The following is a 13,935-nucleotide window of genomic DNA, read 5'->3' on the forward strand; positions in this document are numbered from 1 at the left end:
AGAAATGCCTCCTTAGGCATGTTCCATTGTGCCAATGTCCTCGGTGTGTGCTCACACTAGCGTAGATGGTGTGGTTCACGTGGCCTCTTAGTGCACAATAGTAAGCCTGAGTTGTGTGAGGGCGCCTCACATGCTCTTTGATGGGGTGAAAAAAATGTAAGTGGATCATACTCTACATCAGTGGTTCTCAGTCTTCCTAACGCTTTTGTCGTGACCCCCCCCACCACAAAATTATATTCATTGCTACTTCATTAACTGTGTTTTTGCTATTGTTATGAATCGTAATGTAAATATCTGTACTTTCCGATGGTCTTAGGCGACCTCTGTGAAAGTCAGTCAACCCACAGAGGGGTCATGACCCACAGGTTGAGAACCATCGCTCTAAATTAAAAAAAAATAATAAAGGCATCACCTAGAAGCTTAGTCATTGTCTAGTGTTATATACTTCCCATATCAGCAGGCTTCCATCACCAGCTCCACAAATCTGTGGCTACCGCATTGCACTAGTCAGTAGGAAAATTTTAGCTCTATTTTGATCTTGGGGGACTACTATTATATTATATACGGTTCCTGATTGACCCAGATGTCATTATGGTCTGGGTGACACTACTAATGTCTGAACCCCTCCTTGCTTTCATGCTTCCTAGTACATCAACAGCTTTGGGGTTTTAAAAAAAAATTCCCGAAGGGACATGTTGACCTGATGTCTTGCCTGCTTTGAAAGTAGAAAATGGAAAGCACAGTTGTATTTTTTGATACAGATATCTGAGCGAACACTGCTAAATTTATCAGATAAAACAACTATTTCCAGAAAATAGGTCTCTATAAAATGTACATTGTAATATAAAAAGCAAGGTAGCTAAGACAGTCCTAATAATGGCCGAGGGAAGGTCAGCCCCTGTGTTAGTCCAGGTTCCCGGGGAGACAGTCATATGCATGGTCTGTCTGTCGAGCTGAGTGGCTGTCCAAGTGGACATCATTGGAAGGAACCTGCTCAAGTGACTGCGGAGACCCGCAAGTGGGAGATTTGTAGACTCAAATGTAGATGATGCTGTAGCGTGAGTCTTGAAAGTGGGCAGGTACTGACCTTCCTGGGGATCAAGGGTCTTTTTCCTGGGAAGGCTTTCAGAGGACTGGATGATGAGGCCCACCCACCTCACAGAGCTTAATCCACATATCAGAGTTCACCGGCTTAACTATCGCACTAAATCATGCCTTTGTAGGGACGCCTAGAATAAATCCAGGTTTCAGAAGTTCAGGCAAGTTCGTAGAAGTGATTGATGAGCCACGCCCAATCTCTAAAAATGTGCAGATAACAGCATCGAGGAATGAGTTCTATTTCTTTTTCCTTTTCCTACGATGGTAAAAACTGAGGGTCACACTGGCCTTGTGGCTGCTGCTTGGCATCACGAGAAGCAGGAAGAGTGTGATCCTGGCACTGCCGTGCTTCATGTACCACACCAGAGCGGTCTTCATGGGTGTGCCGTTGTACGGGACTGTGTGCTTAGGGCCTCCTTTCCGTCTTGAAGTTCTTAATGTTTGTACATTCTTGTAACTCTGTGCCTTGCTCCCAAATTACATAGTAAGCCCTACCCCTTGCTTTTAGAAGTTAGATGCCTTTATTTAGGCAACACACATGTACTTCTCCATGTCAGGCCCTTAGATACATGGGATGCTACAGGGGGACAGTAGCAGATATGATCTTCCAAGGAGCAGATAGCCCATTGGTGGGTTGCTCAAGCCTTCAAGGATTGTGAGGCATGCATTATTTCTTCTCCAGCAGCAGTCAGGGGGGAATGGAATTGCCCATGGTAGGCAAGGTCTATTTTTATAAAATTAACTTTATTTTTTCTTTTCAAACAGGTTGAACAACCATCTCCACAAGTATCTTCTATATTTCAGAATTTGAGGTTGAATAAACTAGCTCCTAGACAACTTTTCGAACCCACTGACAATCAACAAAGGATTAACTTGGGTGTGGCGGGTCACACCGGTAATCCCAGCAGTCAGGAAGCTGACAAAGAAGACTCTTGAGTCCCAGGCCAGCCTGGGTAACATCACGTGACCGACCGACCGAGACCGACGGTGTTCGGGCCACATCTCGAGACCGAGGGGGTTCAGGCAACGTCACCAATGAATACCGCTAAATAGAAAGAATTTTACTTCATATCGTTCAAAATAATTCTTTTTCCTTTCAAGACAAAGTGAATATTTTAGCTTCAATGTTATAAGCTATGAGATGATGACTAAACTGGGATTTTAATTTTGGGCATTTGCCCCCAAAATAAATTTTTTTAATTTTTATTTTTAAAGCTGAATTTAAAAGAAGGTATTTTAAATTCACCTGATCAAAGCAAACCATGATGCTCTCATCCCCTGTTGTCATGAGAACAGTTGACACTGGACGGAGATCATGGAGGAAGACTCTCCCGTTTTAGGGATGTTGTAAGTTTTGTGGTAATGCCATGGGATGACGGTGGATCACCTTGGCCGGCACACCAAAGCTGTAGCAAACGAGGACTGATTGTACCTGTTGATATCCACACATTCAAGGGTGCTGTGTTTACCTCAGATGGGTCGTTTACAAGGCCCTCACTCACTCCATCCCTGCTCCTGGGGCTTGGCATACTTGGGACTTTCTTGATTATGCCTTTTCTAGTTGGGAGTAAGTTTTAAAATATATCCCATCGTAGGGAACCTTTCTCTTAAAGCAGATTGGTTTTTTTAAAATATTTATTGCCAAGTGGTACTGTGGATTGGATGTGTCTCCCCAAACACATCTGTGGTAGTAGATGCCTAATGGAAGTTACTTTTTGCTGTGTTGACCTCTCTTGTTTATTTTATTTTATTTTTTATTTTGCCACGGGATGACAGGTCCTCACCAGATGTGTACAGCCGGCTCCGGGCTCACCTTGTCTTGCTTTTTGCTGTATTGCAGTTCTCGGAGCGTATGTTATTCATATATTGTTCTTCTTCAACAGTTCAGGCTATAGAAACTTCTGTCAACAAAGTCTTTTAGTTCATGTATGTACCTCACTTTACTTTTACACACACTGCAGTTTTCCTGTTAGCTTGCCACCAGTATAGTACAGAGACATTTTTCTTTCTTTTCTTCTTTTGGTAGGGGAGGCTGGGGCTTCATCTCAGGACTCATGCCTCTGAAGCAAGTACTGAATTACATCTCTGGCCCTAAACATAACTCGTAAAGGTACTGGGAGACAAACAGTAATAATCATGTAACTCTTCTGATGGTCATGTTCTTTTATTGCTATGCTGAGGGTCTAATCTTCAGTGTCTCCAAGAGACGCCTTTGTGAGCAATAAAGTCACTATTCTATTTACTAAGTTGCCCAGTCTGTGGTTTTTGTTTATAATAACACAAGGAACTAAGACCAATGGTAAAATAAAAAGTTAAGTACTCATGGGGAAGAATTCTCTACAATTTACCTACGTAACGAATACAATTCAGTGGCTTATAGGATAGTGGAAGAATTGTGAAACTCACTACAATCAATGTCAGGGCATTTTCATAACCCTCCAAGCCTGCACCCCACTAGGCATCGTCTACTCACTTACTCAAGCTGATTGTTTTGTCTCTGTAGATTTGCCTATAATGCATAGTTCCTATAAGTGAAGTTATACAGTATGAGGTCCTATTGAACTTATTTCCTGAACAGTGCTCTTCAGATTTCACCCACAGTGTATCGGTCATACATTGGTAATTCAGCTCACTCGTTACTAATACTCCCTTGTATGGCTGTATTGCATGTTGAATTTATCCGTTCATTAGTGGATTGACGGTGGTTTCTACTCTGGCTGTTACAACTAATCCCACTCTGAACGCTTGTGGTAAACATTTTTGTGTGTAGATACATATTTTCATTTCTTTGGGTTACGTCACTCGGTAGAAGTTCTGGGTTATATAATAAGTTCATCTTTAGATTCTTTTTTTTTTTTTTTTGGTTTTTCGAGACAGGGTTTCTCTGCGTAGCTTTGCGCCTTTCCTGGAGCTCACTTGGTAGCCCAGGCTGGCCTCGAACTCACAGAGATCCGCCTGGCTCTGCCTCCCGAGTGCTGGGATTAAAGGCATGCGCCACCACCGCCCGGCCATCTTTAGATTCTTAAGCATTTAGTTAGCATTTGACATTGTTACCAGTAGTTATGAGAATTCTGTTTTCTCCAATATTTGTGTGAGTGTGTGTGTGTGTGTGTGTGTGTGCACACACACAGTCACACGTACATGAGTGTATGTATACAGTATATGTGTACCTGTTTGTGTTTGGGGGAGGGTGCATGTATCTCTGAACAGGAAGGAGGATGTTGAGTGTTCTGCTCCGTCATGGCTTTAATCCTTTTAGGCAGGCTCTGTCAGCTGACCAGGAACTAGGTTAGCAGCCAGAACTTTGGCGATCCTTCCGTCTCCTCAGCATCAGGGTTACAGGTATGCATGACCACATCTGGCTTTTTACATGGGTCCTGGGATTTGAACTCAGGTCTTGAGGCTTGTGCAGCAAGTGATCTTACTCTAAGCCATCTCCCCAACCCTCTTGACATTTTTGTTTTCTGTATGGTCATCATAGGAGAAGGACATGGTATTTCATTCTGATTTTGATTGGTGTTTTTCTTACAGCTAAAGACGAGGAACAACTTTCATGTATTCACTGGTCTTTTATATGTCTTTGGAGAAAGATCTATTCCTGTCTTTTGACTTTTACATTAGGTTAGTATCAAAATCTGAGAGTTCTTATATAGTCTACATATAAGTCCTTTATATATATATATATATATATATATATATATATATATATATATATATATATATCTGCATTTTTTTCTCTGATTCTGGACATATTTTTAATTCCAGTCATGTCCACTTGTGGCTCTTTGGTGTTACAGCCAGCAAACCATGGCCTGTCCAAAGCCATGAAGATGTATTTCTAGGTTTTTATTCTAAGCATCTAATAGTTTTTGGCCTCATGTTTAGATGTTAGGTTCGCTTTCAGTTGGCCTCTGCATGCGGCGTGAGAAAGTGGTCCTGGTTCATTCTTTTGCATGTGGCTATCCAATTGTTTGCGCTCCATTTCTTGGAGAGGTCTTTCCCCGCATTGAATTGTCTCTGTAGCCATGGTGAAACTCAGTAGTTGCCTGTGTGAGAGTGTGTTTATGACTTCTCAGTCGTCCCACAAATCTGTGTGTTGGCTTGTGTGCCAGGACCGACCATGCTGACTTCGTTACTGCAGACTGGAGTACTGTGAGATCTGAAATCCAGCACAAGCTCTCTAACTTGGCTGTACTTTTTCAAGATTGTGTTAGTTGTTCTGGGTCCCTTTGGGGGTTTGTTGTTGTTTTCTTTTTAAGACACGGCCTCACATGTGGCCCTGGTTGGCCTGGAACTTGCGATATAGACCAGGCTGGCCTCTTAAGTCAGAGAGATCCTCCTGCCTCTGCCTCTAGAGTGCTGGGATTAAAGGTGTTAGCCATCGTGACCTGGATCCCCTGCATTTCCATATGAATTTTAATGTTCAGTTTTTGTGAAGAGGCCAGCTGGAAATCCGGGGATTGGGCTTTAGAAACATTTTTAGGGCTGTGGATCGACCTCATTTTAACATCGACTCTTAGGATCTTCAAGGACGTTTTTCTGTTGAGCTCTCTTTGTAGGTTTAGAGCATTACATCTTACATTTCTAAATTTGTGTAGTTGTTAGGTTTACTTTTAAAATTACACTCTTTTTGTCATTATTAAATTGAAATTGTTTCCTTGTGTTTGTCTGTGTACAGGTGCTGGTGTGCATGTGCACTTGGGGAGGCCAGAGGTCAGCCTCAGGTGGGCCTCAGGTGAGCCTCAGTCAGGTGTGCCTCAGGTGGGCCTCAGCTGTCACTCAGGTGTACCTCAGGTGGGCTTCAGGTGTCCTTCAGGTGTGCCTCAGGTGTGCCTCAGCTGTCACTCAGGTGTACCTCAGGTGTCCCTCAGGTGTCCCTCAGCTGTCACTCAGGTGTACCTCAGGTGTGCCTCAGGTGTACCTCAGGTGTGCCTCAGGTGTCCCTCAGGTGTCCCTCAGGTGTACCTCAGGTGTCCCTCAGGTGTACCTCAGCTGTCACTCAGGTGTACCTCAGGTGTCCCTCAGGTGTACCTCAGGTGTCCCTCAGGTGTGCCTCAGGTGTCCCTCAGGTGTACCTCAGGTGTCCCTCAGGTGTCCCTCAGGTGTGCCTCAGGTGTCCCTCAGGTGTCCCTCAGGTGTACCTCAGGTGTCCCTCAGGTGTCCCTCAGGTGTGCCTCAGGTGTCCCTCAGGTGTGCCTCAGGTGTCCCTCAGGTGTCCCTCAGGTGTCCCTCAGGTATGCCTCAGGTGTGCCTCAGGTGTCCCTCAGGTGTGCCTCAGGTGTCCCTCAGGTGTGCCTCAGGTGTGCCTCAGGTGTACCTCAGGTGTACCTCAGGTGTGCCTCAGGTGTGCCTCAGGTGTGCCTCAGGTGTCCCTCAGGTGTCCCTCAGGTGTGCCTCAGGTGTGCCTCAGGTGTCCCTCAGGTGTGCCTCAGGTGTCCCTCAGGTGTGCCTCAGGTGTCCCTCAGGTGTACCTCAGGTGTGCCTCAGGTGTACCTCAGGTGTCCCTCAGGTGTCCCTCAGGTGTGCCTCAGGTGTCCCTCAGGTGTGCCTCAGGTGTCCCTCAGGTGTCCCTCAGGTGTCCCTCAGGTATGCCTCAGGTGTGCCTCAGGTGTCCCTCAGGTGTGCCTCAGGTGTCCCTCAGGTGTGCCTCAGGTGTGCCTCAGGTGTACCTCAGGTGTACCTCAGGTGTGCCTCAGGTGTCCCTCAGGTGTGCCTCAGGTGTACCTCAGGTGTACCTCAGGTGTCCCTCAGGTGTACCTCAGGTGTCCCTCAGGTGTGCCTCAGGTGTCCCTCAGGTGTCCCTGAGGTGTACCTCAGGTGTCCCTCAGGTGTGCCTCAGGTGTACCTCAGGTGTACCTCAGGTGTGCCTCAGGTGTACCTCAGGTGTCCCTCAGGTGTGCCTCAGGTGTGCCTCAGGTGTCCCTCAGGTGTGCCTCAGGTGTCCCTCAGGTGTGCCTCAGGTGTCCCTCAGGTGTGCCTCAGGTGTCCCTCAGGTGTGCCTCAGGTGTACCTCAGGTGTCCCTCAGGTGTCCCTCAGGTGGGCCTCAGGTGCCATCCACCTTATTTTTGTTCGTTTGTTTTTGAGAAAGGATTTCTTTGTTACCTGAGACATCACTGTCCAGTGAGCCCCAAGACTGGCTTGTTTCCACCTCCCCAGCAGTGAGATCACAAGTACATGTTTCTCCCTGGTCTTTAAAACAAAACCTCAGAGGTGTCGTGCTTGCCTGACAAACATTTCACTGTTTTCTCCTCAGCCCTTGCCTTAATTTTCAGTTGGTTCCTTGTTACTCTGCAGAAGCAAATGGTTTTTGCCTACTGGTCTTGTTGAACTAGTTGGTGTTGGTAGGTTTTTGGTGGATTCCTCTGGGTTTTCTGTAAAAGACCATCTCATCTACAAGTGGATGTGGTTTTAATTCTTTCTTTCCAATCTGGATGCATTTCATGTTTTTCTCTTGTCTTAACATCCTGAGCAGACTGTCGTAGAGAAGCGGCAAGAATGTGCGTCCTTGCCCTGTTCCTGACATGGAGGCATATTCCTTGGCCGTCACTGTAATAAGTCACAAGTAATTACTTTATGATGACAAAGTTCGTTTGGATTCCCAGTTCTGAAGTCTCTAACTCCAGTGATGGCGACTGGAGTCCATCGTGGTAGGAGTGTGTAGAAATACAAACTCCTCACCTTGTGAACCAGGAACCAAGGTGAGCAGCTAGGCAGGACTGAGCCCCACATCCTCTTCAGGAGCAACATTGGTCACTGAAAGACATCTCCCAAGGCCTGCTGTCCTAAAAGTCCACAGCACTTCCCAGCAGGACCACCCTGGAGACCAAGCCTTAAACACACAGCCTTGGGCGAGGGAGAGAGTGTTCAGTGTCCAAATAGCATTGGAAGAAGAATTAGGTCTTTTACCACTGTTCTTAGCAATGGGCTGTGTGTGTGTTGTGTACGTGCTCTTTAAGGCCAGGATTTCTCTTCATTGCTAGTTTGTTGTATGGTTTTTTGTTTTTTTTTTTTTGTTTTGTTTTGTTTTAACCACGAAGGGTATTTTGTCAATTGTTTTTTCTGTTTCTTTTGTGGTGACAATATGGTTTTAGCCTTTGTTATATGGCTGTGGTATAATGTGCTGATTTTGTTGTTTTGGATGTTAAAGAGATTATCTCCAGGATGCAAGAAAAGAGAAAACCTACTGTTAGTTCAATTTGCACTGATTCAGAATGCAGTATCTATGTCATACTTTTTATATCTATAATCAGGATATAATCATAGGATTTTGTATCTGTAATCAGAGGAGGTGTGAGTCTGTAGTTTCCTTTTTCTGGTTTTGACATTGGGGTATACTGGCCATGCAGACCAAGGTGAGAAGCATTCCACACTCTTCTAGTTTGTGCAGAATTGGTGTGTACTCTTCCTGAAATGTTTGGGGGGAATTCATAAGTGAAGCCATCTGGATTTGGGCTTTCCTTGGTGGACGGCTTCACAACGCCTGATTCCACCTCCTTGTAACTGTAGGCCTAGACTCTCTGTTCTAGACGTTCTGTGTCATAGCCAGGTCTCTGTGTGTTTCAGGGACTCAGTTTTGAGAGTCCGCATCTTAGGGAGTCCGTCTAAGACATTTGCTGCTTAACCGGCGGCGATCAAGATAGCCCTCTACAGCCTGCTGTTCCTGTAAGGCGTGGATCAGGGTTCACCTTTCACTCCTGACTTCAGTGACTCAAGAGCCCCTTCTCCCTATGGTCAGTCCTAATAGTTTAGGAAATTTGTTGAGATTTTAAAGATTTATTTATTTATTTATTTATTTATTTATTTATTTATTTAGTTTTTAGCTTTTAGTTTTTTGAGACAGGGTTTCCCTGTGTAGCTTTGTGCCTTTCCTGGAACTCACTCTGTAGACCAGGCTGGCCTCGAACTCACAGAGATCCACCTGCCTCTGCCTCCCGAGTGCTGGGATTAAAGGTGTGTGCCACCACCACCCGGCCAAGATTTATTTTTATTATATTTAATTGTGTGTGTACGCGCGTGCGTGCATGTCTATGTGTGGGAATATGCATGTGAGTGCAGATGCCTGAGGAGACCCAGAGACAGTGAATCCTTTATGATACTTGTCAGCTACCTGAGCTGGAAGCTGGGAACCTTTGCAAGGGCTGAACCGTCTCTCCAGCTCTCTTATCGATATTTTGAACGGTTCATGGACCGCTCTCTGCGGCTCTTATCATGGAGAGTTTATTAACTTTCCAGTCTTATTCTTCTTTATCCTAGGAAGGGCCATTAAGGAGGGCTGTAGTCTGGCTGACATGAGGGTTAGTCAGAGTTCAGAGCTCTTGGGAAAGAGAGTTTGATAGTCTCTCAGTTTGCCTGGTGGGTAATCCTGGTTCAGCTCATCACGTAGGAACAATTTAGGACTAAAAACTTGGCATGGGGGTGTGAGTGGCGGAGCCTGTGCCTTATTATCAAGTTATGTGGAAAGGATGGTTCCCCATGATGGACATTTCCTGTAGCATGGAGGCTGGTGGCCACAGAAGAGGGAATGGTAACTAGTAGATATAAAGCTTCTTCAACTCTGTCTTCTGGCGTATAGGACTCAGCTTTTACATCATCAAGACGATACTTACATTAGTCTGTTTTGCTTAGGACACACTGACACAAATTATATGTAACTGGGCCTCAACCTAGCCCCTGGCTGACCTAGAAGTCACTCTGTGGATCACAGAGGTCTGCCTGTCTTGTGCTGGGCCGCACCTGGCCAGGAACTAGCCTTTTGTACCATGATTGTACTTTGGAGTCACAATACAAATAATTAACCTAATGCAATAGTCTGCAAGCTGTCGTTGGAAGAGAGCATGTCCAGAAACTCAAGGTGGGATGTGAAGCGAATGCTGTTTCCTCGCAGTGTGTGTTCAGACTGAAGGGGTCTCTTAAAATGGCTGAGCACCTGGCTAGATGCCGCCAGTGGCCAGGGCTGCACATGCTTCCCACGCTGTCCTCCCTGGTTGGCCATAATCATATACGACACCGAAACCGGTCACTCTGTTTGAACACTACTACCCCAAGATTTCTGGAGCCCATTTTCTTTCTGTTTCTAATAGCCATTTTCTATTGATGCATTTGAATTTGGGTTCTACCTACTCTCGGTCTTTCCTATGAGATCATGTCTCATGTGTTTTAATTGACAGGACTGGCTCTGACCATACTTCCTTTCCTTGATTTTCACCTTAGACCTTACGCTACGCTGTCAACAGTACGATCAAAAATACGAACAGTTGTTTGGGTTCTAAAAAAAAAATGGAGCTTCAGTGGGGGTCATCTGACTGCCACGTGTTTATAATAATGTGACCCTGTGCTCACTGGATGTAGCTCTATAAATATGAATGTGAATTTACAGAGCCTTGTTGAGAGTACTGATGTGGTTTTTCTTTTTTCTTTTTTTGGTTTTTCCAGACAGGGTTTCTCTGTGTAGCTTTGCGCCTTTTCCTGACTTGGTAGCCCAGGCTGGCCTCGAACTCACAGAGATCTGCCTGGCTCTGCTTCCCGAGTGCTGGGATTAAAGGCGTGCGCCACCACCGCCCGGCCCCTGATGTGGTTTTTTAAGAGATAGTTGTCATAGTTAAAGGTTACATTTTAGTTATTAATGTAAGTCTGCCTCGGAGAATGCATGCGGTGTTTCCTAAGGGTAGATGTTGCGCCCATGAGTTAGGAACTGTCATGGCCCCTAAAGTGAAGGAGGGATTGGTTTTGAAGGTGTCGCGGTGTGCAGAAGGTGTTCTTGGCCCTTTCTGGTGTATTTAAAAGCGTATTCTGTAGGTCGTGACCTTCGGTCTCACAGGTGGGGAAGCCAGGTGCCGGGAGGTAAGTTGCACACCACTTTATGAGTACTAGCTTGGCATCCAAACCCAGATCTGACTTCACACTCCTTCATCCATAGTGACTTTCAAGTGGATGGGGACACGTCCCTCCCTTGGGAAACTGCAGAAATGAACATTGTAGAGGCCTCAGGCTGGAACTCCGAATCACAGTCAATGCACCAGACATGCAGCTCAGTTTCTTTTCTTTTCTTTTCTTTTTTTTATTTTATTTTGGCTTCTTAAAATCACTTGTTTATTCCATTTGGTAGAGGGTTTTTTTTTTCCATACAAATATTTGCAACAATTTTGAATTCCCCAAAACCATACATAGACGATAAATACCATGCTATTAAAGTATTAAATTTGTACAAAAATACTTTACAGTTTAATACTTGTTTGTTACAAACAAAAATACATATTTAAGTGACTCATGATCATTTTATTATTTTTTTTTCCTTAATAGGATTCTGTTCTATACTTTCTTGCCCTGGCAGTTCTGAAATGTGTTTGAAATCATATATTTCTTTGCACAGAAAAAGATGAATCGTTTATTTCCCTTAAACAAAGGACACAGTGTTTGAATGGTTTGCCTGTGCGGGTGTACTAGTGACCAAAATGAACAGGTTTGGAAAATAATAGTTTTGACATTCTACCATCAATATACAGCTCTATATTTTTGTTTTTTTTTTTAAGTATTTACCAAATAACAGTTATTAGTGTAGCTATTCAAAATATCTGAACAAATGAAAACAGTTGCCCACAAACTTTAAAGCAACCGTCTGTCACAGGTGTCTTATTGCTTTGGGGGGGTGGTGACTGGCAATGAGTTTTGTGAAAAATGTATTTACAAGTTCAGCAAGTGGCACAGCTCACAACCGAAGGGAGCCGCGTGTCATTCCGTACATGTGCCGTGTGCCCCTCCGGGGACTTATCTGCAGACAGCTGAGCGAGAGGAGTTTCTATTTGCCTACCCATAAAGTGAATCTCATGTCATTAAACTCTTCATTCTTAAATTCTTTAGTCTTGGATTTTAAAAAATAGGATCATATCACTAATTCTCAGTGTTACTACACACTCTAATTCATTATCAGAGATGTTCAGCTATTTAAAAAAAAAAATGTGTCCTTAAGGGGGAAAAAAAAAAAAAAAAACAGGTCACAAGACATATCCTGTTTGATCATCTGTTGCATAGGGAATAGCATACATCTTAGTTAAAATCATTCCTATATTTGGGCAAAACGTTTACCCCCACCTATTATGATCTCCTACGTGCATTGTTGCTGAAACCGTTTAAGAACACCTAATGCTATACCTGTGCCCCTCCCCCTCCGGCAGGCCTGGCAGTTCACCCATCCCAGCTCCCCGGGCAGGGCCGGCTTTATGGAAATCCAGGTTGCTTCTGTTCTTACGTTAATGACTTCATAGTGAGGAACTTATTTCATTAAGGAAATTATCATAGAGAATATTGTCCAGCGGATGTTTCTCTTTGTAAAAAGTAAGGTGAATGGTAAAGAGTTTCCTCTGATCTTACTTGTGGGAAGGGGTGGGCTGCTTTCTACCATTGGGCCTGGCAGAGAATGACCTGCCACTTAACGGTAGCGGTCCTTGTCAAAGAAACCTCTTCAGGTTGGGAAGGGGTGTGAACATGAGCCGTGAGGGAGGAGATTTAAAAGACCTCTGTGCTTGCGGTTAATGCCACGTGATTCTCTGTGCTTTGGCCGTCACAGAAATCTTAAAGGGATTTTTTTTAGCACCATGTAGATATTGTCTTTTTGTCCCGCTTTATAAAAAGTGCTGCTATAATGTGTTAGTGGGTTCTCGTGTCTCTAGATTACCACCGTGGCTGGGCTGTTGGAAGAAAGCGCTGTTCTGTTCGCTCCAGTCTCCTGGCAGAGCCTGCTGCTCTATTGACTTCTGGGAGGCCAGTGGGTTTCTGCTAATGACCAGGTCCAGCTTGTTGCCAGATTCGGCTATGAGCGGCACTACCAGACAGCAGTCAAAATCCCTGGTCCGGACGTGGTTAACCTGCCAGGCCAAGAAGAGTCACTTTCAATGACTGTCTCAGCCACCGCTCCCAAACCCAGAGGCGAACTGCTTAATCCCAAAGGCGGACTGTGCGGTTTGGCTACACAGTGACACCCGGTGTTCGGGTCACTATTCATCCTCTGCACCTGCCTGTTGGGAGCTGAAGAGTAAGACACCATCCCCCTGTCCCCACACTGAGATCACCCCTCCCAAAGTCTCCTGTGGCTGGAGGTTACCCCAGTTTACAGCTGAAGAAAACAAAGCTTAGAGCAGTGAATTGCTTTTGCTTTAGACTAGCAGTGGGAAAGGGGATGTAGTTCCAGGCAGTCTGGCTGCCATGATGTTTAGCTCCCCTGATTAAGAATGAACCCCGGCCTGGAGACATGGCTCAGCGGTTAAGAGCACTGACTGCTCTTCCAGAGGTCCTGAGTTCAATTCCCAGCAACCACATGGTGGCTCACAACCATCTGTAATGAGATCTGGTGCCCTCTACTGGTCTGCAAGGACACATGCAGGCAGAATACTATATACATAATAAATAAATATTAAAAAAAAAAGAAAAAGAACGAACCCACCCCCACCTCAACTTACACATGCTCTATGCATTCCTTTGTAATTCTCTTTCAATACCTTTTTTGGGGGGAGTGGGGTGGGTCTGGGGATTGAACTCCAGGTGTCACATGTGCCAGACAAACACTACAATGGAGTTATGTTCCCCATCCAACAACAGTACTTGTTAAGATCACCTGCATTCAATTCCCAGTCCTGGCTTCCCACTTTTTAAGGTCAAGTACTGGGCACTTAAATGAACCCCGTTTTAAACTCTGGGAACTGCAGAGTCCTCAGCCTCCGTGGCCGTTATCAGTTTACTCCTCTGGACACCTGCCTGTCCCTTAGCTCTCCTCTGAGGAGACGCATGATGGTGAAGGTTGCTGCCTGGGCCTGAGACCACCATGCCCATGCCTCAAGCTGCTG

General features: G+C 45.1%; 2 protein-coding genes across 14 annotated transcripts in view; one reads left to right on the forward strand and one right to left on the reverse strand.

Moving 5' to 3' along the window:
• The window catches only part of Helb (DNA helicase B), a 29,473-nt gene extending 26,129 nt beyond the window's left edge, over nucleotides 1–3,344 (forward strand). Inside the window, exon 13 of the mRNA XM_028869612.2 lies at nucleotides 1,864–3,344. Within this exon, the coding sequence (XP_028725445.1) occupies nucleotides 1,864–2,034 (171 nt within the window). The 3' untranslated portion in view covers nucleotides 2,035–3,344. The remainder of the gene's footprint in view (nucleotides 1–1,863) is intronic.
• Grip1 (glutamate receptor interacting protein 1) overlaps nucleotides 1–13,935 on the reverse strand; it is a 649,740-nt gene that overhangs the window by 533 nt on the left and 635,272 nt on the right. For 11 of the 13 annotated variants that reach the window (XM_028869622.2, XM_037196740.1, XM_028869617.2 and 8 more), the window contains one exon: nucleotides 11,188–12,960. In XM_028869622.2, coding sequence (XP_028725455.1) covers nucleotides 12,733–12,960 — 228 coding nt within the window. In that variant the 3' untranslated portion in view covers nucleotides 11,188–12,732. Of the gene's footprint in view, nucleotides 1–11,187; nucleotides 12,961–13,935 lie in introns of those variants that run through there. The other 2 variants (XM_037196738.1, XM_028869613.2) reach the window with 1 other exon arrangement.

This window comes from Peromyscus leucopus, chromosome 18 (assembly GCF_004664715.2).
Source record: "Peromyscus leucopus breed LL Stock chromosome 18, UCI_PerLeu_2.1, whole genome shotgun sequence".
NCBI lineage: Eukaryota > Metazoa > Chordata > Mammalia > Rodentia > Cricetidae > Peromyscus > Peromyscus leucopus.